The sequence below is a fragment of the Coregonus lavaretus genome (assembly GCF_964263955.1).
Source record: "Coregonus lavaretus genome assembly, contig: HAP1_SCAFFOLD_2049, whole genome shotgun sequence".
Lineage (NCBI taxonomy): Eukaryota > Metazoa > Chordata > Actinopteri > Salmoniformes > Salmonidae > Coregonus > Coregonus lavaretus.
This window is the reverse complement of record NW_028157252.1, coordinates 60,903-88,802: the sequence shown is the minus strand read 5'-3', so window position 1 is coordinate 88,802 and position 27,900 is coordinate 60,903. Positions and strand designations below refer to the sequence as shown.

At 44.0% G+C, this 27,900-nt stretch overlaps 1 protein-coding gene across 1 annotated transcript; it reads left to right on the top strand.

The window, feature by feature from the left end:
- Positions 1-27,900, top strand: LOC311125643 (SH3 and cysteine-rich domain-containing protein 2-like). Its single transcript, XM_084199679.1, has 12 exons — positions 1-416; positions 500-657; positions 13,424-13,781; positions 19,085-19,179; positions 19,839-19,929; positions 22,533-22,651; positions 23,109-23,187; positions 23,345-23,433; positions 23,542-23,630; positions 26,031-26,082; positions 26,686-26,823; positions 26,944-27,900. Exons 1-12 carry the CDS (start codon positions 365-367, stop codon positions 27,040-27,042), a joined length of 1,419 nt encoding a protein of 472 aa, XP_084055805.1. The 5' UTR covers positions 1-364; the 3' UTR covers positions 27,043-27,900.

Sequence of the window (27,900 nt, the reverse complement as noted above, 5' to 3'; positions counted from 1 at the left end):
CTTGTGCGAGAAACCTTCCGGGAACATCTAAACTATTTGTTTTTAGAAATCTAATGGACTATAAAGCCCTCAGATTGGAAAACATCACTATTTGTTCTTCTTTAGGAGAGTCGCACCTGCTTGTTCCAACATGAGGTATTTGGATCAGATTTTAGTTGACAACTATAATACTACCAGGGAGAATAGCAGTTGGTAGGTTACTTGCCTCGCAGGGCAGGATAGGACGGTTATTTGCTGATGCGTAACTAAGGTCCAATCTTTCGAATACCGCCACAGACTGCACCCTTTCTGCAGCCCTGACCTGAAATGCCTTTAGACCTGTGATGTATATTAATTGGATGTAAACCTGTGCATCTCGTGGCGCATGATTCTCAACAGCCTGCCTATTCCCCGCGCGCGCGAATCCTTAAAACGTGGTGAGATGGCACACTTTATTTAGCCAATCTCAATGGCTACACTGGGCAGTACTTTTGACTAACTCACATTTGAATGAATTCAGCAGTAACAGTCCAATTATTCTGGAACCCGGACCACATACACCCGACTGTCTCATTTCATCCCGTGAAGAGACTGATGATGACAGAGAACAGCGAGATGGAGACCGAGACGCAGCTCCAACGCTCGCCAAGCAACATGTCCATCACACCGGTGTCCAAGGCAAGTAGTATACTATACTCAAATGTCTCACTGGCTGACAACTGGTTCAGACCGCGGTGAAACAACAGATATCCTTGCAAGATAACCAGCTGGAGAAATTTGAACCTCAGTCCACAGTGGTTTGCAGGTTTTACGCAGTCCGTTCTTTTGACTAGATAGTGGAGGTTTTGAAATGTGAAGGTGTTTGAATGGTTGTTCCAGGTGTTTTTACATGGTGAATATGTTTGTTTTGTGTTAACACGTATACTATTTGGCCAGAAAGCCATGACAACCACATACCAGTAGCCTGTATGACTTGGCTTCAGAAAGTTAAAAGTGCTTGTTGCTTTCACCATCACATTGATATCTTTATTTTGCTTTACGATGCTGAGATGGAGATACTGTTGACTTAATATCAGAAAAAAATCATAGTTAATCACTGCTTTATTACAGTATTGGAGTAAAATATTTTTTTATATATATAGTTCATTTTCATAATTTGAATGGTAATAAACCCAACTGTCTTGAACACAATAGATTGCAGCCAGGTGTATTTCAAAACCGCATGATCAGTAAATTGCGTCACTAGGGGTATATAAAATAACTCACGTCAGGTCTGACGTAAGGGGGGCTAGAGGATTGGAACGTTCTCTTTCTCTCTCTTGCTGTGTGTGTGTCTGCGCTTACGCGCATTGCTCAATGAAGAATACTTTACTAAGGAAGGGACACGCCTGTTCCAGAATGTTTTAGAATTAATGTCCTGTCCAGGTTCTCTTACCATTAGGCCCATTAGGAAAGTTTGTTTAGTTTTGAATGTAAATGGTTTGAACACTGCAGCCACTCACAGCACTACTCCACTCACAACATTTAGTTTACTGGAAGAGATTAAAGAGTGCCAAGCAATTTCTCAACTGATACAAACCAATTTACAGTCCAGAATTCAAGGGCCCCTGCGGTTAAACATGATAGAAACAAGCAATTACACGGGACTTGCCACCAGAGTAAAAATATTTCAACTTTTGCCGTCTGCCGTAACGTTGTTTTCTACCGGATGTTGATTTGCACTGTTTGTTTACTGAAATCACCATAGCAAGGCATAAAATTGTACTGGCTTGCTTTTGCCATCACCATCTTTCTTGCTTTCTTGTCCCGTATGCCGACTGGTATGACGGTATTTGCGTCCCTCCTCTAAATGCAGCATAAGGCACACAACATCCTTTGATGTAGCCTACCTATGCTCAGCCTCAGTTGTTCAAATGAGGTTTGTGATTGCATAGAATGCTACCTGACTGCGAGACACCATTTTGAAAGGTAACCTTGAAGTAGTAGGCTATAGAATACACTGTGAAGTGTGTCAGGGTTTAAAGTGCTTTTTCTTGAAGTGCCTTTTTAAACAGACACACAGACAGCAGCCACTAGCCACACCCATTTCTCTCAGGTTGCTTCCATTTACTAGCCTCTGTTCAGACAGTTTTGTCTGTACACAACTGGCATCTGACTGTAAGCGATGTTGCAGAGCGCAATAAACATACGATTCAGTCTTCTTGAGTCCATCCATGGACCATGATGCATTCAGACACACACGTACACTCACTCAGTCGCTCATACTCTCTCTCTCACACACGCACACATGCATGCCACACACACTGTCTCACACAGACACTGAATCAGCTCACACATGCTGCACATTTCTTTTGTATTCCAGATTACTATGGTTTACTACATCACCCTGAAGAAAGCACAGTGATGCCAAAACGTTAGTGGTTTACCTAATAAATTACTGGGAGCTTGTATATAGAGGATGCAACTCTCTTTATTTATTTTTAAGCATAAAACTTACTACATCACTCTGACATTGCAATCCAAAAATGTTCCTATCATGTCATCACTACTAGGATGAAAACACATCCCTCAATGTCAGCTACTAATATCTCCCTTCATTACTGGGAGCTTAGGTTGTAGTATCAAGGGTTAGTGCCACAATGATTTATCTCTTTCACCTTAAACCCCATGGCTCTGATTGAGGTTAACTCCGGCAGTGTTAAAATAGTAGGTTAATTGCGATGTCTATGGAGCTCCCATTAAATGCTTGCAATTCAGTAGCTTGGTGCCCAAAGACACTTTCTCAGTTGTAGTCTATTAAGAATCCATTAGATGAGCACTGTGGGAAATGTTAAAGTCATTCTCTCCAAATAAACGGATCAGGGGGTGGGGAATGGACTCTATAGACAGGGTCTGATGGTCTCAGGATGTGGGGGTCTTGCTGTCAGTCTCTCGCACACGCATGCATACACACACACACACACACACACACACACACACACACACACACGCTGCACACATCCCATCTCTCCGTCTATCCTTCTATCTTATCTTTCTATCCATCTATTTCTCTTTCACACACACACAATCAGAGCCACTCCAAAAGATAAGGCCTCTTGAGTGATTTGATGGGATCAGATATCACACAAGCACAAGGCCATTCTGATGAGAGGGAGATAAAGAAGAATTACTCTCATCAGATAACAGATGCTCCCTGAAGCTGCCTGCAGCGTGTTCCCACTAGTCCCAACTTAGATGAAGGATGTCAGAAATTGAGAGAAAGGCAGAGAGCCAATGAGAGAGAAGGAGAGGAGAGGAGGACTCTAGAGTGTCGCCGCTGGGCTGACTGGGCTGGCTCACAGTGGTGTGTTATGTCCAGACTGGCTGAGGTGTGTGTTTGTGTGTGTTGAGGAACAGATGAGATTCTGGAGAAGTGGACAGCAGCCATGAAAATAGCACCCTTCGCGTAGTTGCAGACTGTCATCTCTATCAACCTCTTGAAGAACAATCTGGCCTTAATGGCCATGGACTCTTATAATCTCCACCCGGAAGAGGACTGGCCACCCCTCAGAGCCTGGTTCCTCTCTAGGTTTCTTCCTAGGTTCCTGCCTTTCTAGGGAGTTTTTCCTAGCCACAGTCCTTCTACATCTGCATTGCTTGCTGTTTGGGGTTTTAGGCTGGGTTTCTGTATAGCACTTTGTGACATCTGCTGATGTAAAAAGGGCTTTATAAATATATTTGATTGACTTACCACCAGTCTCTCTCCTTAGAAAACCACTGTGATGGCTTTGATCAAGCCTACAGAATACAGGAGAGTTCAGGGAGACTGTATGTGAACTTTAATGATTCCTTCAGTAAGACAACAACAACACCAAACTTTCAAATTCAATATGCTCTTCCTCAGTTAGCTTTTGAGTTGTTGCTTTAGGCTGTGCTATAACATGGTGTCTGTCTTCCCCTCTGAGACTTCTAATACTCCTCTATCTCCCTTTGGGCAGAGCTGAGAGACAGAGACCACAGAGTGATGGGGGGGGGGGGGGGCTTTAATTGGTGTAACACCTTCACTGCTTGGATGTTTATTGATGTGACGTCTTGCCTGTCACTGACAGGGATGCACTGCTGTAGGACTGTGAAGCAGTGCAAAGATAAGGAAATATCCATGTATCATATGATTATGTGTTCACTGGAAAAGCTCCAGATATACCGCAGGTAGCATGTGCTTTGGCAATTGGGTCTCTCTCTCTCTCTCTCTCTCTCTCTCTCTCTCTCTCTCTCTCTCTCTCTCTCTCTCTCTCTCTCTCTCTCTCTCTCTCTCTCTCTCTCTCTCTCTCTCTCTCTCTCTCTCTCTCTCTCTCTCTCTCTCTCTCTCTCTCTCTCTGATTGACAGGCTGTGTATTGAGGTCTAGCGTGTGGACAGTGACTGGAGAGTGTAATGGGCGGGTGATGAGCTGTCAGGGTGCAGGTGATGGAGGGTGTCTGGGTGAGGGGGCGGAGGAGAGGGGCAGGTACTGCTGATGTGAGGAGGTGAAGAGAGGAGGGGGACGGGGGTGGAGGTGCCAGCCAGGTAGAGCAGCTATCCTTTTATTTGGAGTTTGGTTTCACACAGCCTAGCACAATATGTCTGGAAGAAATACAGAGAGAGAGAGAGAGAGAGAGAGGGAGAAAACGTGTTTGTGAGTGTGCTCTGTGTGTGCCCATTGTTTGATCAGTTGGGTTCGTGTGTGTATTTGTGTGTGTGTATGAGTGTGTGTGTGCAGAGAGAGCTAGAGAGACTGTGCTCTTGCATCTCTCATTCAAAGTGGGACTGTGCCCTTGCCATACATAATGAGCAGCTTTAGTCTAGCAGTGAAATCTACATATTTCTTATTTTTATTTTTTTATTTAACCTTTATTTAACCAGGTAAGCCAGTTGAGAACAAGTTCTCATTTACAACTGCGACCTGGCCAAGATAAAGCAAAGCAGTGCGATAAAAACAACAACACAGAGTTACATATGGGGTAAAAAAACATAAAGTCAAAAAATACAACAGAAAATATATATACAGTGTGTGCAAATGTAGCAAGTTATGGAGGTAAGGCAATAAATAGGCTATAGTGCAAAATAATTACAATTAGTATTAACACTGGAATGCTAGATGTGCAAGAGATTATGTGCAAATAGAGATACTGGGGTGCAAAAGAGCAAAATAAATAACAATATAGGGATGAGGTAGTTGGGTGGGCTAATTTCAGATGGGCTGTGTACAGGTGCAGTGATCGGTAAGGTGCTCTGACAACTGATGCTTAAAGTTAGTGAGGGAGATAAGAGTCTCCAGCTTCAGAGATTTTTGCAATTCGTTCCAGTCATTGGCAGCAGAGAACTGGATGGAATGGCGGCCAAAGGAGGTGTTGGCTTTGGGAATGACCAGTGAGATATACCTGCTGGAGCGCAGACTACGGGTGGGTGCTGCTATGGTGACCAATGAGCTAAGATAAGGCGGGGATTTGCCTAGCAGTGATTTATAGATGGCCTGGAGCCAGTGGGTTTGACGACGAACATGTAGTGAGGACCAGCCAACAAGAGCGTACAGGTCACAGTGGTGGGTAGTGTATGGGGCTTTGGAGAAAAAACGGATGGCACTGTGATAGACTACATCCAATTTGCTGAGTAGAGTGTTGGAGGCTATTTTGTAAATGACATCGCCGAAGTCAAGGATCGGTAGGATAGTCAGTTTTACGAGGGCATGTTTGGCAGCATGAGTGAAGGAGGCTTTGTTGCGAAATAGGAAGCCGATTCTAGATTTAACTTTGGATTGGAGATTCTTAATGTGAGTCTGGAAGGAGAGTTTACAGTCTAACCAGACACCTAGGTATTTGTAGTTGTCCACATACTCTAGGTCAGACCCGTCGAGAGTGGTGATTCTAGTCGGGTGGGCGGGTGCCAGCAGCGTTCGATTGAAGAGCATGCATTTAGTTTTACTAGTGTTTAAGAGCAGTTGGAGGCTACTGAAGGAGTGTTGTATGGCATTGAAGCTCGTTTGGAGGTTTGTTAACACAGTGTCCAATGAAGGGCCAGATGTATACAAAATGGTGTCGTCTGTGTAGAGGTGGATCTGAGAGTCATCAGCAGCAAGAGCGACATCATTGATATACACGGAGAAAAGAGTCGGCCCAAGAATTGAACCCTGTGGCACCCCCATAGAGACTGCCATAGGTCCAGACAACAGGCCCTCCGATTTGACACACTGAACTCTATCTGAGAAGTAGTTGGTCAACCAGGCGAGGCAGTCATTTGAGAAACCAAGGCTATTTAGTCTGCCAATAAGAATGCGGTGGTTGACAGAGTCGAAAGCCTTGGCCAGGTCGATGAAGACGGCTGCACAGTACTGTCTATTATCGATCGCGGTTATAATATCGTTTAGGACCTTGAGCGTGGCTGAAGTGCACCCATGACCAGCTCAGAAACCGGATTGCATAGCGGAGAAGGTACGGTGAGATTCGAAATGGTCGGTGATCTGTTTGTTAACTTGGCTTTCAAATACTTTCGAAAGGCAAGGCAGGATGGATATAGGTCTGTAACAGTTTGACATTCAACAGTTTCATATCCCTTCTGTTTTTCTTGCATATATGATAAAGAACAAAAGTGTTTATATTACCCTTAGTACCGGATTGGCTACTTTAATCATCTCACAATAGGATTCCCTTGCATTTAATTGGACCTTAGAAACACTGTTGCATAGCGTGATCATTTGTGTCTTTCCCCACTATTCCTCTCTTCCTCTCTGGCCACCTGTTTTTGCTCTTGTTTCGTATCAACATCATCAACCTACACAGCATCTGCATCCCCACCACTTCCTCCATCAACACAGACTCTGCAGATATTTGTATCTTCATTAGACTAATGTTAGTTCTGTTGTCAGCATTTTAAATGAGTCCTGTTTGCATCTATCTATCTATCATCTACAGGTAACTGACAAAATAATGGAAACGCTTGAGTAAATGAGGGATACAAAGTGTATTAAAAGTAGGTGATTCCACACAGGTGTGGTTCCTGAGTTAATTAAGAAATGAACATCCCATCATGCTTAGCGTCACTGAATCGTTTCATGTGGTCACTGAATGGTTTGGTGAGCATGAAAACGATATAAACCATATGCCATGGCCGTCTCAGTCACCAGATCTCAACCCAATTGAACACTTATGGGAGATTCTGGAGCGGCACCTGATACAGCATTTTCCACCACCATCAACAAAATATTCTACTGGTGGTGCTTCTAGCAGTAGCACTGCAGCAGAATTATCTCCTAGTGTAGCACTTAGAAATAGTGTAGCACTTAAACTTGGTGCTGGTTTATTTTTGTATTTAATTGACATAATGTGTGCACTCTAAACCAACACCTATGGAAGTAACCCAGAGTGGAGGCAATAGTGGAGATATTGGGTCGGAGGATGGCTACAGAGAGTGGTGCTAGGTGGGAGGGGTGAGGAATATGAAGACACCTGTGGGTCTCCAGGGCCAGCTAGTCAATCTGCTGTAGTCAACCTGTAGTCTGAACAATAATGTAGTCCGGTCAGGGAGGGGATTGCTGGGTGATGGTAAGATAAGATTATACTTGATTGTTTGCTTGCGCTGAAATTTGCCTTACGATACAATACTTCCTTACCAACCAATACCAGACAGTTAAAACAAGTTAAAATAGTACACAGAAAACCAATTGTGGAGTAGAAATTAGCTGTGTCATATATTTACCTCCGTGTGAGTCAGAGAGGTAAGGAAGGGGTGGTTCTGAGGAGAGGAGAAATGTTGGAGGGGGATAAATTCAACAACATCTCAAAGACCACAAAGCATCAGTCACTGCAGCTTTGGATCAAACATCTCACAGAGACTTCTGCCTCACTGGAATAATGTTCTATTCCCCAATGCCTCCTCCCACTGTGCTGCTTGCTTCCGATTTAAAAAGTGAACAGCAACAAAAAGAAAGAGAAAGAGAAACTTTCCCTAGACTTTCTGACATGATTGCCAGCCTGATATTATCATGAAATTGCAGGGGATAGGCATTGAATAGGGCAGTTAAGGGACTAGGATACACATAGAGTTGAAGTCGGAAGTTTACATAAACCTTAGCCAAATACATTTAAACTCAGTTTTTCACAATTCCTGACATTTAATCCTAGTAAAAATTCTCTGTCTTAGGTCAGTTAGGATCACCACTTTATTTTAAGAATGTGAAATGTCAGAATAATAGTAGAGAGAATTATTTATTTCAGCTTTTATTTCTTTCATCACATTCCCAGTGGGTCAGAAGTTTACATACACTCAATTAGTATTTGGTAGCATTGCCTTTAAATTGTTTAACTTGGGTCAAACGTTTAGGGTAGCCTTCCACAAGCTTCCCACAAAAAGTTGGGTGAATTTTGGCCCATTCCTCCTGACAGAGCTGGTGTAACTGAGTTAGGTTTGTAGGCCTCCTTGCTCGCACACGCTTTTTTCAGTTCTGCCCACAAATTTTCTATAGGATTGAGGTCAGGGCTTTGTGATGGCCACTCCAATACCTTGTCCTTAAGCCATTTTGTCACAACTTTGGAAGTATGCTTGGGGTCATTGTCCATTTGGAAGACCCATTTGCAATCAAGCTTTAACTTCCTGACTGATGTCTTGAAACGTTGCTTCAATATATCCACATAATTTTCCTTCCTCATGATGCCATCTATTTTGTGAAGTGCACCAGTCCCTCTTGCAGCAAAGCACCCCCACAGCATGATGCTGCCACCCCCGTGCTTCACGGTTGGGATGGTGTTCTTCGGCTTGCAAGCTTCCCCCTTTTTCCTTCAAACATAACGATGGTCATCATGGCTAAACAGTTATATTTTTGTTTCATCAGACCAGAGGACATTTCTCCAAAAAGTATGATCTTTGTCCCCATGTGCAGTTGCAAACCGTAGTCTGGCTTTTTTATGGCGGTTTTGGAGCAGTGGCTTCTTCCTTGCTGAGCGGCCTTTCAGGTTATGTCGATATAGGACTCATTTTACTGTGGATATAGATACAGTGAGGGAAAAAAGTATTTGATCCCCTGCTGATTTTGTACGTTTGCCCACTGACAAATAAATGATCAGTCTATAATTTTAATACTAGGTTTATTTGAACAGTGAGAGACAGAATAACAACAAAAAAATCAAAAAAACGCATGTCAAAAATGTTATAAATTGATTTGCATTTTAATGAGGGAAATAAATATTTGACCCCCTCTCAATCACAAAGATTTCTGGCTCCCAGGTGTCTTTTATACAGGTAACGAGCTGAGATTAGGAGCACACTCTTAAAGGGAGTGCTCCTAATCTCAGCTTGTTACCTGTATAAAAGACACCTGTCCACAGAAGCAATCAATCAATCAGATTCCAAACTCTCCACCATGGCCAAGACCAAAGAGCTCTCCAAGGATGTCAGGGACAAGATTGTAGACCTACACAAGGCTGGAATGGGCTATAAGACCATCGCCAAGCAGCTTGGTGAGAAGGTGACAACAGATGGTGCGATTATTCCCAAATGGAAGAAACACAAAATAACTGTCAATCTCCCTCGGCCTGGGACTCCATGCAAGATCTCACCTCGTGGAGTTGCAATGATCATGAAAACGGTGAGGAATCAGCCCATAACTACACGGGAGGATCTTGTCAATGATCTCAAGGCAGCTGGGACCATAGTCACCAAGAAAACAATTCGTAACACACTACGCCGTGAAGGACTGAAATCCTGCAGCGCCCGCAAGGTCCCCCTGCTCAAGAAAGCACATATACAGGCCCGTCTGAAGTTTGCCAATGAACATCTGAATGATTCAGAGGAGAACTGTGTGAAAGTGTTGTGGTCAGATGAGACCAAAATCGAGCTCTTTGGCATCAACTCAACTCGCCGTGTTTGGAGGAGGAGGAATGCTGCCTATGACCCCAAGAACACCATCCCCACCGTCAAACATGGAGGTGGAAACATTATGCTTTGGGGGTGTTTTTCTGCTAAGGGGACAGGACAACTTCACCGCATCAAAGGGACGATGGACGGGGCCATGTACCGTCAAATCTTGGGTGAGAACCTCCTTCCCTCAGCCAGGGCATTGAAAATGTGTCGTGGATGGGTATTCCAGCATGACAATGACCCAAAACACACGGCCAAGGCAACAAAGGAGTGGCTCAAGAAGAAGCACATTAAGGTCCTGGAGTGGCCTAGCCAGTCTCCAGACCTTAATCCCATAGAAAATCTGTGGAGGGAGCTGAAGGTTCGAGTTGCCAAACGTCAGCCTCGAAACCTTAATGACTTGGAGAAGATCTGCAAAGAGGAGTGGGACAAAATCCCTCCTGAGATGTGTGCAAACCTGGTGGCCAACTACAAGAAACGTCTGACCTCTGTGATTGCCAACAAGAGTTTTGCTACCAAGTACTAAATCATGTTTTGCAGAGGGGTCAAATACTTATTTCCCTCATTAAAATGCAAATCAATTTATAACATTTTTGACATGCGTTTTTCTGGATTTTTGTTTTGTTATGCTGTCTCTCACTGTTCAAATAAACATACCATTAAAATTATAGACTGATCATGTCTTTGTCAGTGGGCAAATGTACAAAATCAGCAGGGGATCAAATACTTTTTTCCCTCACTGTACTTTTGTACCTGTTTCCTCCAGCATCTTCACAAGGTCCTTTGCTGTTGTTCTGGGATTGATTTGCACTTTTCCCACCAAAGTACGTTCAACTCTAGGAGAAAGAATGCGTCTCCTTCCTGAGCGGTATGACGGCTGGGTGGTCCCATGGTGTTTATACTTGCGTACTATTGTTTGTACAGATGAATGTGGTACCTTCAGGCGTTTGGAAATTGCTCCCAAGGATGAACCAGACTTGTGGAGGTCTACCATTTTTTTTTTGAGGTCTTGGCTGATTTCTTTTGATTTTCCCATGATGTCAAGCAGAGGCACTGAGTTTGAAGGTAGGCCTTGAAATACATCCACAGGTACACCTCCAATTGACTCAAATGATGTCAATTAGCCTATCAGAAGCTTCTAAAGCCATGACATAATTTTTTGGAATTTTTCAAGCTGTTTAAAGGCACAGTCAACTTAGTGTATGTAAACTTCTGACCCACTGGAATTGTGATTCCGTGAATTATAAGTGAAATAATCTGTCTGTAAACAATTGTTGGAAAAGTTACTTGTGTCATGGTCAAAGTAGATGTCCTAACCGACTTGCCAAAACAATAGTTTGTTAACAAGAAATTTGTGGAGTGGTTGAAGAACGAGTTTTAATGACTCCAACCTAAGTGTATGTAAACTTCCGACTTCAACTGTATGTATGCCAGGGTTGGATGTGTACAGTAGCTAGGTCACGTGGGTATTGAATGCAAAGGACATAATACACATAGAAAGTACATCAAACATTCATTATGAACAGGAGTCTATTGGATTACTATACATGAAGCGAACTGGAAGTACTGTATGTTAATTTTGGCGTTGCTTCAGAAATATAAGCTGTGGACCTCTCAGCTAATATTAAAATAGAGGTTAAACAAGGATTTTTCTTTGGGTGCGTCCCAAATGGCACCCTATTCTATCTATAGTGAACTGCTTTTGACCACGGCCCAGCACAGAGGCTTTATTAGATAACTTCTAATTGAGACGTGTTTTAGCACGGTGCGGGCAACAGGCTACGCCAACCATAGTAATAGAATCTAGATTTTATTACTATGACGCCAACGCTTCTTTCCTCTGAGTTAACATGCTCTGTACAAACGCATGACGCACTGCACCGCACCTTATGGTAGCTACGTAGGGAGCACTGCACTGACAGGTGTGTCAAACCAAACAGCCTCTCCACTTCAATTCCCAATCCTCATAGACTCAGATAATCAACAGTAATCAAAAGATTTGACACGGGGAGAAACACACACTTTACACAAACAAGCACACGCGTGCACTCACACACACACTTCTATGCTCACTAACACGTACAAAGGAACACTGGGTAGCTATCTGTCTTTCTGACTCACACGCTCTCTTGGACAAACTGTTTTCATCTCCTATTCCCTGAGAAACAGAGGCGTAAGCTCTGCTAGCAGCAGACAGACGGACAGAGAGAGAGAGAGAGAGTGTGTGTGTGTGTGTGCCGGTGTGCATTCGCACGCACAGTGCAGGGAGCTGTGTCTGTGGTGGATCAATGGTGTGTCTGCCTACCCTGGTCCCTTCTTTTAGATTCAGACAGAGAGGACAACTCCCTCCTCTCTCTGCTAGCTCTTCTTCCTCCAGTCACCTCTATGGTGTCTCTGTGACAGATACTTCACCACAGCACCATCCATAACACCTAACACCACATGATGTATGATCATCAATATCTCGGGCCTGAGGAGCAGGTTGGCATTTATTGTCATGAATCTTGCCCTGGAGGCAGCTCTGCAGTGGTCACTAGCTAGCACAGCCACAAAGTCATAAAATCTGATTTTAAACCTAGCTCTAACCTTAACCCTAAATTTAACCACACGGCTAATCCTAATGCCTTACCCTAACCTTAAATTAAGACAAAAAAAAACACATTGTTTTCATGGATTTGTACGATAATAGCCAAGTTTGACTTTGCAGCTGGCCCATCTAGCAGAAATTGTTCAGTTCTGCCTCAAGCGCAAGATTCATGACAATAAAAGTCAACCTGCGCCTGGGGAGCTCATCAGTCAGTTAGGGGACATGTACTTATTTAGGTAATCAATGCAAGTTAGAGAGACAGGATACAGGAGTGATGGCTTTGACATGTGTTCATTTATCAGTCATGCAGGAACAGCTTGGTCAATAGAGCTGATAAGGAATGAATGATAGTCAAGTCATGTATGTGGGGTAAGGATGCTGTGTGTGTGTGTGTGTGTGTGTGTGTGTGTGTGTGTGTGTGTGTGTGTGTGTGTGTATGTGTACATTGCATGCATAGGTTTGTGTGTGTGATGTGTGTGTTTTTTAAGCCCATCATCCGTACTGACAATGAGCCAGAGGCAGGCTGGTGTGGCGACATCATCAATAGGTCCTGTAAAGGAACTGAATCAGATAAGGAGCCAGGAGATTGGTTGCTGATAGCGGGTGATAAGGCTGCTGGGTAAACTGGCTCAGTCCCAACGTGGAATAGACTGAATTGACGTCTGTGCCCAGTGGGTTACCGCTAGCAACCTTACATGAAACCCAACTAAATGGGATTTCACAAATTATTCTTTCCCATGTGAGTGCTAATGTCCTTTTGTGCTGTCGGTTTTCCATGAAATAGTTTTGCACACGGATGGCCTTGTGAGCTCTCTAAACTATTATACAACACTACTTGTTTTATGGAAACAACTTGGTAATGGAAAATTGCTTGTTTGTCCTCTTGGGGAACAACTGGTACGTTCACCTGTTATTGTACCTGTTAAATCCCTAACGTGTTGGTATCTGTTGTGAATCCTCCTCTTGCTCTCCTCTTCTTTCCCTCCCTGCAGCTCCAGCGTCTGAAGCGCTCCCTCTCCTTTAAGACCCTGATGCGCAGTAAGAGTGTGGAGAACTTCTTCCAGAGGTCCTACAGCGACGCCCGTCTCCCCCCAGACTTCATCACCGATCCACCACCCCCCTCCCCGCCCCTTGGCTCTCCCCTCGCCAGTGAACGTTCACCCTCCCTCTCTCCGTCACTCAGCCCCAACCCCTCCCTCTGCTCCCACTCCCCGTCTCTAAGCCCCTCCCCCTCGCTGTCCTCCAAGGCCCCGCCCCCGGCCCGCCCCCTGACGCAGGTGACCCACTGCTTCCAGGAGCACGTTTTCCGCAAGCCCACCCACTGCCAGCTCTGCAAGCACCTGATCGTGGGTAAGGTGCGAACTTTACTCCCAGGCCTCTCGGCACTACCAGCCTGCTTAGGCCTCAGTGTCTATGTAGGGTTAGTTGCTTCATTCAGACATTTATCCTGGTTGCTTGATCTTGTATTTCTAGCTGATCAGTAATACTACTTTATTAGGTCACTGCCACTATCCATTACACTAGAATCCACTTGACTATTAAGTGAACAGACTTCAAAGGCAGCACTTGACTAGGTAGCTAATGACTGGAATAATTAGTTGAAATTACTCACATAATTTAATTCCTATTCAATAGCAATAACAATGTAATATTGATAACAGTGAAGCAAACATTAGGTGGACTATAATGTGAATTTATGCAGGAGAATAGCAGAGGTACCATAGAAATGGTATTACACTCCGCTCATATGTGTATCCTTGGTTTTCGGACAGCTGAGGGTAAGTCTAGTTAGTGTGTTCACATGCCCTTGATTTGATATGCTGCTGCGTGTGTAGAGGTCCCTTAACATTCTCATACTCTTTTCTTCTTTGCTAAATCTACTTCCTGTCACCATGATTGATTGCAGAAGCTATTAGTGCTTGCGTTTGCTTGTGTTTGCTTACATCATCGTTTTTTCTTCAACGCACCAGCTGATCCAGCTGTCCTGTAGCCTGCCTCATCGCTCCCAGTCTCTCCTCTCTCTCTCTCTCTCTCTCTCTCTCTCTCTCTCTCTCTCTCTCTCTCTCTCTCTCTCTCTCTCTCACTCTCTCTCTCTCTCTCCCAGTCTCTCCTCTCTCTCTCCCAGTCTCTCTGTCTATCCTCTCTCTCTCTCCCAGTCTCTCCTCTCTCTCTCCCAGTCTCTCTGTCTCTCCTCTCTCTCCCATTCTCCTCTCTCGCCCAATCTCTCGTCTCTCGCCCAGTCTCTCCTCTCTCGCCCAGTCTCTCCTCTCTCTCCCACTCTCCTCTCTCTCCCAGTCTCCTCTCTCTCCCAGTCTCTCCTCTCTCTCCCTGTCTCTCCTCTCTCTCCCAGTCTCTCCTCTCTCTCTCCCAGTCTCTCCTCTCTCTCTCCCAGTCTCTCTGTCTCTCTCTCCCAGTCTCTCTGTCTCTCATCTTTCTCCCAGTCTCTCTCTCTCATCTCTCTCCCAGTCTCTCCTCTCTCTCTCCCAGTCTCTCTGTCTCTTCTCTCTCTCCGTCTCTCTTCTCTCTCCTAGTCTCTCTGTCTCTCCTCTCTCTCCGTCTCTCCTCTTTCCCAGTCTCTCCCAGTTTCTCCTCTCTCTCTCCCAGTCTCTCTTTTCTCTCCCAGTCTCTCTTCTCTCTCCCAGTATATCCTCTCTCGCTCCCAGTCTCTCCTCTCTCTCCCAGTCTCCTAGTGCAGTTTGTAACTGAGCTAGAGCAAATAGAAGATTCAGTTCAATTCATGTTTTTTTGGTTTGTGGTTCCACGTCTTTGTCATGGATTGGTAATCATAGGGCTCTAGACTAAATCCTTCTAAACAATATGTTTGGCACCAGTGAATAAGTAAACCTTGAACTGGAAATAAATTGTTTGGAACTCAACACAATGCAGCTGAATGTCATAGGGATTATCTTCTCTCTCTCCAACATATAAAAGAAAAACGCAAAACTAATTATATCAAGAAAGAGGACAAAGAACATTTCTCCACTCTAACTAGGCTTGTTTCTAAGACAGTGCTTGATAAGAATTGGTGTGACTAAAAAACTAATAGAACCCAAATGCCTCCAGCTGGTTGTGAGTCTCTCCATGTTTTGAGAGGGACCGTTGATGATGCACTGCTTAGTTCAGCAGGCAGTGCCAGCACAATAGAAATAGGGCAGTGCTTGATCAACCCTCTCTGGGCGATTTACATGAAACAGGAACCTGCTCTGATCACATGCCAACCTTATTTATTACTACATTCTGTATCTTCCTCACAGGTCTCGGTCCTTGTTTTAACTCTCCTCTTTCCTCTTTTCTTTTTACCTCTCTCTCAATTTTCAATTTCAATTTCAATTTAAGGGCTTTATTGGCATGGGAAACGTGTGTTAACATTGCCAAAGCAAGTGAAGTAGATAGTAAACAAAAGTGAAATAAACAATAAATATTAACAGTAAACATTACACTCAGAAGTTTCAAAAGAATAAAGACATTTCAAATGTCATATTATGTATATATACAGTGTTGTAACAATGTGCAAATAGTTAAAGTACAAATGGGAAAATAAATAAACATAAATATGGGTTGTATTTACAATGGTGTTTGTTCTTCACTGGTTGCCCTTTTCTTGTGGCAACAGGTCACAAATCTTGCAGCTATGATGGCACACTGTGGTTTTTCACCTAGTAGATAAGGGAGTTTATCAAATTTGGGTTTGTTATCGAATTCTTTGTGGATCGCTATAATCTGAGGGAAATATGTGTCTCTAATATGGTCATACATTTGGCAGGAGGTTAGGAAGTGCAGCTCAGTTTCCACCTCATTTTGTGGGCAGTGTGCACATAGCCTGTCTTCTCTTGAGAGCCAGGTCTGCCTACGGCGGCCTTTCTCAATAGCAAGGCTATGCTCACTGAGTCTGTACATAGTCAAAGCTTTCCTTAAGTTTGGGTCAGTCACAGTGGTCAGGTATTCTGCCACTGTGTACTCTCTGTTTAGGGCCAAATAGCATTCTAGTTTGCGCTGTTTTTTTGTTTGTTCTTTCCAATGTGTCAAGTAATTCTCTTTTTGTTTTCTCATGATTTGGTTGGGTCTAATTGTGTTGTTGTTGTTGTTGTTGTCCTGGGGCTGTGTGGGGTCTGTTTGTGTTTGTGAACAGAGGCCCAGGACAAGCTTACTTAAGGGACTCTTCTCCAAGTTAATCTCTCTGTAGGTGATGGCTTTGTTATGGAAGGTTTGGGAATCGCTTCCTTTTAAGTGGTTATAGAATTTAACGGCTCTTTTCTGGATTTTGATAATTAGCGGGTATTGGCCTAATTCTGCTCTGCATGCATTATTTGGTGTTTTACGTTGTACACGGAGGATGTTTTTGCAGAATTCTGCATGCAGAGTCTCAATTTGGTGTTTGTCCCATTTTGTGAATTCTTGGTTGGTGAGCGAACCCCAGACCTCACTACCATAAAGGGCAATGGGTTCTATAACTGATTCTATAACTGACTATAAAAGTATTTTTAGCCAGATCCTAATTGGTATGTCAAATTTTATGTTCCTTTTGATGGCATAGAAGGCCCTTCTTGCCTTGTCTCTCAGATCGTTCACAGCTTTGTGGAAGTTACCTGTGGCGCTGATGTTTAGGCCGAGGTATGTATCGTTTTTTGCATGCTCTAGGGTAACAGTGTCTAGATGGAATTTGTATTTGTGGTCCTGGCAACTGGACCTTTTTTGGAACACCATTATTTTTGTCTTACTGAGATTTACTGTCAGGGCCCAGGTCTGACAGAATCTGTGCAGAAGATCTAGGTGCTGCAGATCATCAGCAAACAGTATACATTTGACTTCAGATTCTAGTAGGGTGAGGCCGGGTGCTGCAGACTGTTCTAGTGCCCTCGCCAATTCGTTGATATATATGTTGAAGAGGGTGGGGCTTAAACTGCATCCCTGTCTCACCCCACGGCCCTGTGGAAAGAAATGTGTGTGTTTTTTGCCAATTTAACCGCACATAGCAGACCCTCATGCCAAATTGAGTCAAAAGCTTTTTTGAAATCAACAAAGCATGAGAAGACTATGCCTTTGTTTTGGTTTGTTTGTTTGTCAATTAGGGTGTGCAGGGTGAATATGTGGTCTGTTGTACGGTCATTTGGTAAAAAGCCAATTTGACATTTGCTCAGTACATTGTTTTCACTGAGGAAATGAACTAGTCTGCTGTTAATGATAATGCAGAGGATTTTCCCAAGGTTGCTGTTGACGCAAATCCCACGGTAGTTATTGGGGTCAAATTTGTCTCCACTTTTGTGGATTGGGGTGATCAGTCCTTGGTTCCAAATATTGGGGAAGATGCCAGAGCTAAGGATGATGTTAAAGAGTTTAAGTATAGCTAATTAAAATTTGTGGTCTGTATATTTTATCATTTCATTGAGGATACCATCAACACCACAGGCCTTTTTGGGTTGGAGGGTTTGTATTTTGTCCTGTAGTTAATTCAATGTAATTGGAGAATCCAGTGGGTTCTGGTAGTCTTTAATAGTTGATTCTAATATTTGCATTTGATCATGTATATTTTTTTGCTGTTTGTTCTCTGTTATAGGGCCAAAAAGATTGGAGAAGTGGTTTACCCATACATCTCCGTTTTGGATAGATAGCTCTTCGTGTTGTTGTTTGTTTAGTGTTTTCCAATTTTCCCAGAAGTGGTTAGAGTCTATGGATTCTTCAATTACATTGAGCTGATTTCTGACATGCTGTTCCTTCTTTTTCCGTAGTGTATTTCTGTATTGTTTTAGTGATTCACCATAGTGAAGGCGTAGGCTCAGGTTTTCTGGGTCTCTATGTTTTTGGCTGGATAGGTTTCTCAATTTCTTTCTTAGGTTTTTGCATTCTTCATCAAACCATTTATCACTGTTATTACTTTTCTTTGGTATTCTGTTATAGATTTTTAGATTTGATAGGGAAGCTGAGAGGTCAAATATACTGTTTAGGTTTTCTACTGCCAAGTTTACACCTTCACTATTACAGTGGAACATTTTGTCCAGGAAGTTGTCTAGAATGGATTGAATTTGTTTGTTTTGGTAGGTTTCAACACTACTTTCCTTCCATCTATAGCATTTCTTAGTCCCCTCGAAGCCTACCATTGACTATGTACATACCCAGTGTGCAACAGAGCTGCAGGAGTCGTGACCCGTTTTTGTTGGTTATGTTGTCGTAGTTGTGCCTAGGGGGGCATATGGGGGAGGGAATGCTGTCACCTCCAGGTAGGTGTTTGTCCCCGTGTGTGCTGAGGGTGTCAGGTTCTTGTCCAGTTTTGGCATTTAGGTCGCCACAGACTATTACATGTCCCTGGGTCTGGAAATGATTGATTTCCACCTCCAGGATGGAGAAGCTGTCTTCATTAAAGTATGGGTATTCTAGTGGGGGGATATAGGTAGCACACAGGAGGACATTTTTCTCTGTTGAGATAATTTCCTTTTGAATTTCTAACCAAATGTAAAATGTTCCTGTTTTTATTTAATTTAATAGAGTGAGTTAGGTCTGCTCTATACCAAATTAGCATACCCCCTGAGTCCCTTCCCTGTTTCACACCTGGTAGTTTGGTGGATGGGACTACCAGCTCTCTGTAACCTAGAGGGCAACCAGTGGGTCCGTCTCCTCTATACCATGTTTCTTGTATGTTTCTCTCTCTCTCTCTGTAGGTAACTCTAAACAGGGTCTTCGGTGTAAAACCTGTAAGATGGGCGCTCACCTGTGGTGCACCTCAGAATTGTCCCAGCAGCCGTGCAATGGAAAGGTATGCCAGATAGATGCCATTGGTATGTAGGGGAAGTCAGGTCCCTGAACAACGTTGTTTGAAATTCACTGAGAAATTCAGGAGCTGTTGGATGTAGAATAAAATACTGTACTGAGAAGTTGAGAGGGAGTGTGTGAGAGAGGGAGGGAGGGAGAGAGAGATATGGGAGGATTATCTACGATGAGCCAGAATATCTTTGAAAGGAACAAAGAAACGCCATTCATCCCTGTATTATGACAGTGCTAATAGCTCATCTCAATGTCAGCACACAGGGAAATCAATATCTCCATTGAAACAGTCCCCGTGCCTAATTCAGTGTGAAATTGTTTGTGTGTTCTGTGTGCAGTTGTGATAGTGTAGGTAGGCTGTGTGCTTGTGTGAGTGTTTCATTATGTGTGTGTGTGTGTGTGTGTGTGTGTGTGTGTGTGTGTGTGTGTGTGTGTGTGTGTGTACATGCACATGGGTGCGCGTGTTGACTGTATTGACTGTTGGTCAGACAGTTGCTGCTAAGTCCGTCCTATCTCATCCTCTCTCTCTACTTCAATTACTGGAATGTAATTCCATACATTAGCTGAATAGAAAACCAGCAACACAGGCTATAAAAATGAATGAATATAAACAGAAAATCCTGATTACTATCCCTCCTCTGTGTGTGTTAGTCTGGGGTCGGGGCGTTCAAGCGGAACTTCAGCTCTCCCATGCTGGCCAACGAACAACTGGCTGTCGTCAAAGAGGTCCAGCCCACCCAAGGTGAGCATGCCCGGTAAAGAAAGTGTGGATTTGTGTATCTGCATCCATGTGTGGGGTGTCGTGCATGAATACATGTGTGTATTCTGCACATGTCCATCTGCATGTGTGTGTCCTATCCTAGCACCCTGAGGAAGTGGACGTGATTATTGTCCTTCACCCTATAGAATAGATCCTTATGAATAAGGGTCAGCTCTCATTCCACCTGCTGTCCCTTTCTTCTTTCCTTGTTTCCTTCCTCCAGGCATCCATCAGTGTTCAGTTAACCTGCCCCCTCACTTTCACCACCATAACCCCAGGTCTGTCACTTTGACGTCTGGGCTTCTGTCCAAAAATGGGACCCTATCCCCTTGGCACTGTCAAAAGTAGTGCACTATAAATGGAATAGGGTGCCGTTTGGGACTCACCTTGGGTCTGGTTCTGAGCCAGGGCAGGCTGGGAATATCACCTGTCATCACACACATCAGGTTAGATAGAACAGCCCATCTGGCTGCCATTACAGTGACTGTTGAGTAGGGAAATAACTGGTTTAGTTTTAGTTAAATCTAGGTTTAAATTGACGGGGCTCTACCTGGAATAGAGAACCAGTTCCAACTCCCAACTGATTCTCGCTCTGACTGAAACTCTGAAAAAACATGAACTCAATACAGCCTCTACCACTAATGCTTCAATTTCATCTCACAAAACATTGAAACGACAATGTACAGTTGAAGTTGGAAGTTTACATACACCATAGCCAAATACATTTAAACTCAGTTTTTCACAATTCCTGACATTTAATCCTAGTAAATATTCCCTGTCTTAGGTCAGTTAGGATCACCACTTTATTTTAAGAATGTGAAATGTCAGAATAATAATAGAGAGAATTATTTATTTCAGCTTTTATTTCTTTCATCACATTCCCAGTGGGTCAGAAGTTTACATACACTCAATTAGTATATGGTAGCATTGCCTTTAAATTGTTTAACTTGGGTCAAACGTTTCGGGGAGCCTTCCACAAGCTTCCCACAATAAGTTGGGTGAATTCTGGCCCATTCCTCCTGACAGAGCTGATGTGACTGAGTCAGGTTTGTAGGCCTCCTTGCTCGCACACGCTTTTTCAGTTCTGCCCACACATTTACTATAGGATTAAGGTCAGGGCTTTGTGATGGCCACTCCAATACCTTGACTTTGTTGTCCTTAAGCCATTTTGCCACAACCTTGGAAGTATGCTTGGGGTCATTGTCCATTTGGAAGACCCATTTGCGACCAAGCTTTAACTTCCTGACTGATGTCTTGAGATGTTGTTTCAATATATCAACATAATTTCCCTTCCTCATGATGCCATCTATTTTGTGAAGTGCACCAGTCCCTCCTGCAGCAAAGCACCCACACAGCATGATGATGCCACCCCCGTGCTTCACGGTTGGGATGGTGTTCTTCGGGCTGCAAGTAGCCCCCTTTTTCCTCCAAACATAACGATGGTCATTATGGCCAAACAGTTCTATTTTTGTTTCATCAGACCAGAGGACATTTCTCCAAAAAGTACGATATTTGTCCCCATGTGCAGTTGCAAACCGTAGTCTGGCTTTCTTATGGCGGTTTTGGAGCAGTGGCTTCTTCCTTGCTGAGCGGTCTTTCAGGTTATGTCGATACAGGAATCGTTTTACTGTGGATATAGATGCTTTTGTACCTGTTTCCTCCAGCATCTTCACAAGGTCATTTGCTGTTGTTCTGGGATTGATTTGCACTTTTCGCACCAAAGTACGTTCATCTCTAGGAGACAGAACGCGTCTCCCTCCTGAGCGGTATGATGCCTGTGTGGTCCCATGGTGTTTATACTTGCATACTATTGTTTGTACAGATGAACGTGGTACCTTCAGGCGTTTGGAAATTGCTCCCAAGGATGAACCAGACTTGTGGAGGTCTACAATTTATTTATTGGCTGATTTCTTTTGACTTTCCCATGATGTCAAGCAAAAAGGCACTGCGTTTGAAGGTAGGCCTTGAAATACATCCACAGGTACACCTCCAATTGACTCAGATTATGTCAATTAGCCCATCAGAAGCTTCTAAAGCCATTACATAATTTTCTGGAATTTTCCAAGCTGTTTAAAGGCACAGTCAACTTAGTGTATGTAAACTTCTGACCCACTGGAATTGTGATACAGTGAATTATAAGTGAAATAATCTGTAAACAATTGTTGGAAAAATTACTTGTGTCATGCATAAAGTAGATGTCCTAACCGACTTGCCAAAACTATAGTTTGTTAACAAGAAATGTGTGGAGTGGTTGAAAAACGAGTTTTAATGACTCCAACCTAAGTGTATGTAAACTTCCAACTTCAACTGTACTTCCTGAAAATACAATGTCCAAACTTGTAAAGAGCCTACTGGTGCCCTCTGTCAGATCTTAAGTAGGTCACTGTCTGTCTGGGACTGTGTCATTAAAGCTATATTTAGAGCTCTGGACTCCCTTAATGGCAGTTATGATGGCAGTTATACATATGATCCCAATCTGTGATGCAGCTTCTAAGAGGTTGTGTGTGTGTGTGTGTGTGTGTGTGTGTGCCTGCTTGCACTCGTGTGTGTCTGTGCGTGTGGTTTAAATATGTGTGTGTTTTCAGGGGCAGGCCGGGGGCGTGGTGTGGACCCTATTTACGCAGCCCTGCGCTATGGGACGTCCCTGGCCCAGATGAGCCGCTCCAGTTTTGGGAGCATGTCCGAGTCGCCCACGCACAGCCAGGTATGACGTCACCACCTGTACCATGAGGACACACAGCCTGTTAATTAGTGAGTCTATAGATGGTGGCTTCACCTTCATGTGACCCTGTATTCGATCTTCACGTGTTCCATCACCTGCATGTGAGCCTCTTTCTTTTGTCCTGTTGTGTTTCCGTACAACATGAAGGCTGATAAAATAAAAATAAATGATTAACCCTTATTTTACCAGGTAAGTTGACTGAGAACAGATTCTCAGGCTCTGAGTCATAGAGATATACTGTAGCTGAGAATTATAGTTTAAGGGAGGGAGAATTGCTGGTATATGTTTATGACAGAGAAAACTACAGAAACACAATAATTGAAAATAACAGGATTTAGTGTCTCAATGCGTCCCGAGTTTGTCCTCTCTCACACTGTTGCATCTTTTCCTCTATGATTTGTTTTCTTAAAATCCCTATTTTTTCTTTTCTGTTTCTCAGGGTGAAGGAGGGGAAGGAGGAGAGGAGGGGGAGCAGAGGCAGTACAGCATGGAGGAGGAGATGCCACAGGAGACGGGGGGTAAGAACGTGTGTGTGTGTGTCTGTTTGCGTGTGTGTGCCCTCATGTATTTGTGTGTGTGTGTGTCTTGAGAATGCACATGCTTGCTTGTGTGTGGTGACGTGTCCTGTCTGACCTGGTCGTTCAGGCTGAGTGACCCATCTCCTCTGTCTGTCAGATCTGCCTCAGTGTGAAAACGAGAAGGCTGAACCGGAGGATGGGGGCAGTGAGCAGCTCCAGGAGCCTGTGGAGGAAACCAGTGTGAAGGTAGACACACACAGTCCTTTTCCTGCTAGCTGACCTTATGTTCAGAGACGCTATATTTAACTGAAACATTTCCGTCTGTATTCCTTCTCCCTGTCTGCCTCCATCCAGGTGCCCAAGCGTATTGAGGTTCACTCTATCCATACTTATGTAGCGCTCTACAAGTTCTTGCCTCAGGAGCACAACGACCTCGGACTAGAGTGAGTGAACGAATGGGGTCTGTTTGTGTGGGTTTGTATGTACCTATACGTGTGTCCTTCCGTGCATGTGTGTCCTTCCCAGTATTTTACTGCATCTGTCATTTCTTCAAGATGAAAACGTCCTTACCATCTGTAGAAGGGACAATGTGAAGGAACCCTTAAGGAGGTGCAGCCTGCTAATTATAAAACACAACGACCATCACCGCCCACAAATACACACAGACCGCTTTGGGGGGCTGAATAAAGACACTGAAAATGAATTTGAGATGAAATATGGAGGGACTCGATAGAGAGAACAGCTTGAAACAGACATGAGCACAGGGGGAGAGGAAAGAACAGCGTGGTGGGGGAAGGGAGAGACGAAAGAGAAGCAAAGAATGTCAGCAGAAGAGAGAAGAGGGTAGAAGGGAGTGAGAGGAAGAGGAGGAGGAAGGAAAGGAAAGGGATGAGGGAGGAAAGATAGAGGAGTATAAAGGTCAGGATGTGTGTTAGGGAGAGGAGAAGAGAGCTGTGGGTGCAGGTAAAAAAAGAGGGACATCGCCATGGGGATGGTTCACAGCCATCTGGTGTCTCACGGGTGTATGTATGTGTGTGTGTGTGAGAGTGTGTGAGTGTGTGAGAGACAGGCCAGGACGATCAAATAGGGCAGCAGCAGACACCCAAGGGACTCCATATAGAGAATTTGTGTAATGGGGACAGTACAGTAGCTCTGTGTATATAGGACAGTACACTACCTCTGTATATAGGACAGTGGATACTGGATAGTCTGTGTACATCAGTCTGATTAATGTTTATGTGTTTGTGAGTGGTGTGTGCTTGTGCATAGGGCTGTGGCGGTCATGGAATTTTGGATGATGGTAATTGGCCAGCCAAATGACCGCGGTCACCGTAATAACTGTTCAAATAGCCGGGGGAAAAAATTCACATTTTCTCCTTTCCTCTGCCGCTGACTGCACGTCCTGCCATAGAAATATAATTAATAGAACTGGCATCCCCATTCAAGTCAATTATGGCATAGTGGGTGGAAGTAAAAGCAGGATGTAAAAGCAGGAATCAATATGAGCTGTGAATTGTTGATTCAACTCAACTGACATTACAAAACATACATTACGTTGCATGAGCCACATCAGTCAACATCATTTGAATGAACATTCTACATTACCATGGAAATTATTGCATCACAATACCAGGCAGCCATTGCAGTGTACCCAGGAGTTTACCAGTCAAATTGTGTGCTATGTGTTCTGCTAATGCAGGGAGGGGGCGCTGCCTAGGCAACCGAAGACTCGTTTGCTACAACACCTTGCTTGTTTCAGCAAGGAGCAACAAAGTTTCATCACGTTGTAAAGAGTCCATGTTACCGCAAAAATGGACTCAACCACACGAATGCCCGGCCGTCCCGTCTTCAGTCGGCTGTTCGCTCCACCCCCCAAAAAAATCATCATAATAATGTTTTTTCTTTCAATGGTTATGACGGTTATTTTCATGTCGCTCTTCATCCATAAACGTTGGTCATTGTGCCAGCCGTATGTTGTGCATGCATGTCTGCGTGTGGTTTTCTTTAGGGTCTGTGAGTTGCGAGTTATTCTATATGTATAAATGTGTGTGTGTTTGCACAGGTATGTGCGTGCATACATACGTGGGTGCGTGCGTCCAGGAATGCGTGTGTCTGTACGAGAGAGAAAGATAGAGGTAGCAAGACAGAGTTACTGTTTGTCAGACACCGTGCTTACAACCAAGATACCTATATGTACTGTATGAACTGCAATACCCCCAGCTATGACAATACAGCTATGACTACATTTATTGCAGAAAATAAAAATACATTTCTCTCCAGGATAATTTTGTTTGTCATTGCTGGACTGTTAGCGGCTGCAGTATCATTGCCAATAAATAGCAAGGGCAAATAATTTTTATAGTAGGTGCCAATGATTGGAACTATTACACCAGTTACACATCCAAAGATTGGTGCTATTTTAAACAGCATTATTGTGTGTAGGCATCAAAGTCACCTGTTCCTTACCTACATTTTATTCATTTAGCAGATGCTCTTATCCAGAGCAATTAGGGTTAAGTGCCTTAATCAAGGGCACCTCGACAGATTTTTCACTTAGTCGGCTCGGGGACTCGAACCAACGGCGTTTCAGTTACTGGCCCAACGCTCTTAACCGCTAGGATACCTGCCGCCACCTCTATGAGTCATGGGAGGGGAGTTAATCCCCAAGTGAGTACAGTACTCAGTCTATAGTCCCTATACTCTGTGGTCATATTTGTTTGAAATCCTCTCTCCCTATATTGTTCTCTTCTCTTTTTTAATGCTGGCTTTCATGTACTCTCTCCCCTGCTTTTTCTCCCCTCCCCCCATTCCCTTATTTTCCTCTCTTTCTTTCTCTCTCTCAGGCCTGGTGATCGGGTGCTGGTCACTGATGATTCTAATGAAGAGTGGTGGAAGGTGGGCAATGAATAATCAACGTCACTGTAAATGTGTGTGTGTGTGTGTGTGTGTGTGTGTGTTTGCTTGCAGGCGCGAGTGTGTAGGCGTTAGTTAGGCGTGTGAGTATGAACTATAACACCTGCCATATTTTTGGCCTTTCCTAAACATCCAGGCAGTCAGAAATAGAAACATGATTTCCTCAGAAAATCGCTTTAAGAAGGAAACATAATGAATTTAACTAGCGTTGTGACCTGAAAGAGCTTTTTATTAAGTTGGTAATGAGCTTCAGTCACTCTCAATGTTCTGGATATAGTTGCTTTCAGTCTCTGGCAGAGAGGAGCGAGGCTCAGTAAAAACCCTTCAGTGCCTAACACTCAGCTTAGAGCACAGAACACTGGTACAGAAACACATACACAGGTCTCCATTTTATTGGACAGTTTACAGGACACTCACTTCACAACAATACTAAAACACTCAAAATCATACACATCCAGGCAAAGTAAATTAGAACATAATTGTGAACAATCAACTCCAAAGAAGTATTAGTCACCATGAATACAGAACTGTATTTATTTATTTGAGTATATGTCATATTTACTCTATGTGTCATATGTGTGACAGGGGAAGAGTGGAGACAAGGTGGGCTTCTTCCCTGCTAACTTCGTCCAGAGGGTGCGCCCAGGGGAGAGGGTGTGGAGGGTCACCCAGCCTGTCCCTGCCAGCCGAGGGATGGGCCACATGCCAGTGAAGGAGGATCAGGTGAGACATTCATTTTGTCTCATCTTTCTTCCTTTGCCCTGTAGTTGTGCCAAAACCATATATTTCTTCTCTGCTTCCACTGCTTTCCCAAACACCTCTCTCTCTCTCTCTCTCTCTCAGATCTGTGTGGGGAAGAGTGAGGACAGTGAGGGTTTCCTGAAGCTAAGCAGTGGGAAGAAGAGAGGACTGGTCCCTGCTGAATCTATTGAGGAGATCTAACCTCTGTCTCAGCACCAGCCCCCCATCTCTCTCTCTATCCAGCACCATGTAACCTCCCCACACACCCCTTTAATGCCTGAGGAGGACCAGCAAGTCCGGGGGCACACCATCGCCCCTCCAACACCTCCATCGTGAGGCCCAACACCCTACTAAACTGAGTGGGGAACAGTGACAGTTAAGCTTGTGAATTACAGGTGATGTGGAGGATGCCCCAGCCTTATACTTGCTGACCTTGTCTCCTCCACCCCAAAGTAGCTGACAACCAGGACTTGAAAGGGTTGGTTTCCCTTCCACAGTGGGTTGGCCTAGGTGTTGTGGAGGACCAGCCAAGCCCCCAATGCCCCATGTTTTCCTGCTGTAATGTACATTTGTGTATTAGTGAACTGGGTTTATCTGTAGTCCACACGACAGCGGTAACAGTTTTAGGACTGAAGGACTGGCTGCTGTGGACTCCAGTAACTGCCCTCAGGAAGGAAGGAACTTTGATACTTTTTTCTGGCTGGTGAGTCTGTTCTTTGTGTGTGATTGGACCTGTTCTTTTTCACTCCTCTATGGCTGGATATCATGAGGCTGAAGAATGCAGGATTAAGGCCGTCGCATACTATCCAGTCGAAACGTGGCGCGTCGTTACGCGCATATATTATGCTGAAAATGTGTGCCATTTTGGTGTTTGGCAGGTTTTGTTTTGTCTGGTCGCGCACAAACCATTTTATTGGGCCAAATTTGAAGTTCGGTAGCCGACGTCTACACCCTTTCGTCTGTAATTGGTCGACTGTAGTGTTTTCAAGCGAAGGTCTTTAAGGGAGTATGAGAGCTAGGAGCAAACAGAACCTAGTATTAGTATACGTTACCTTTACC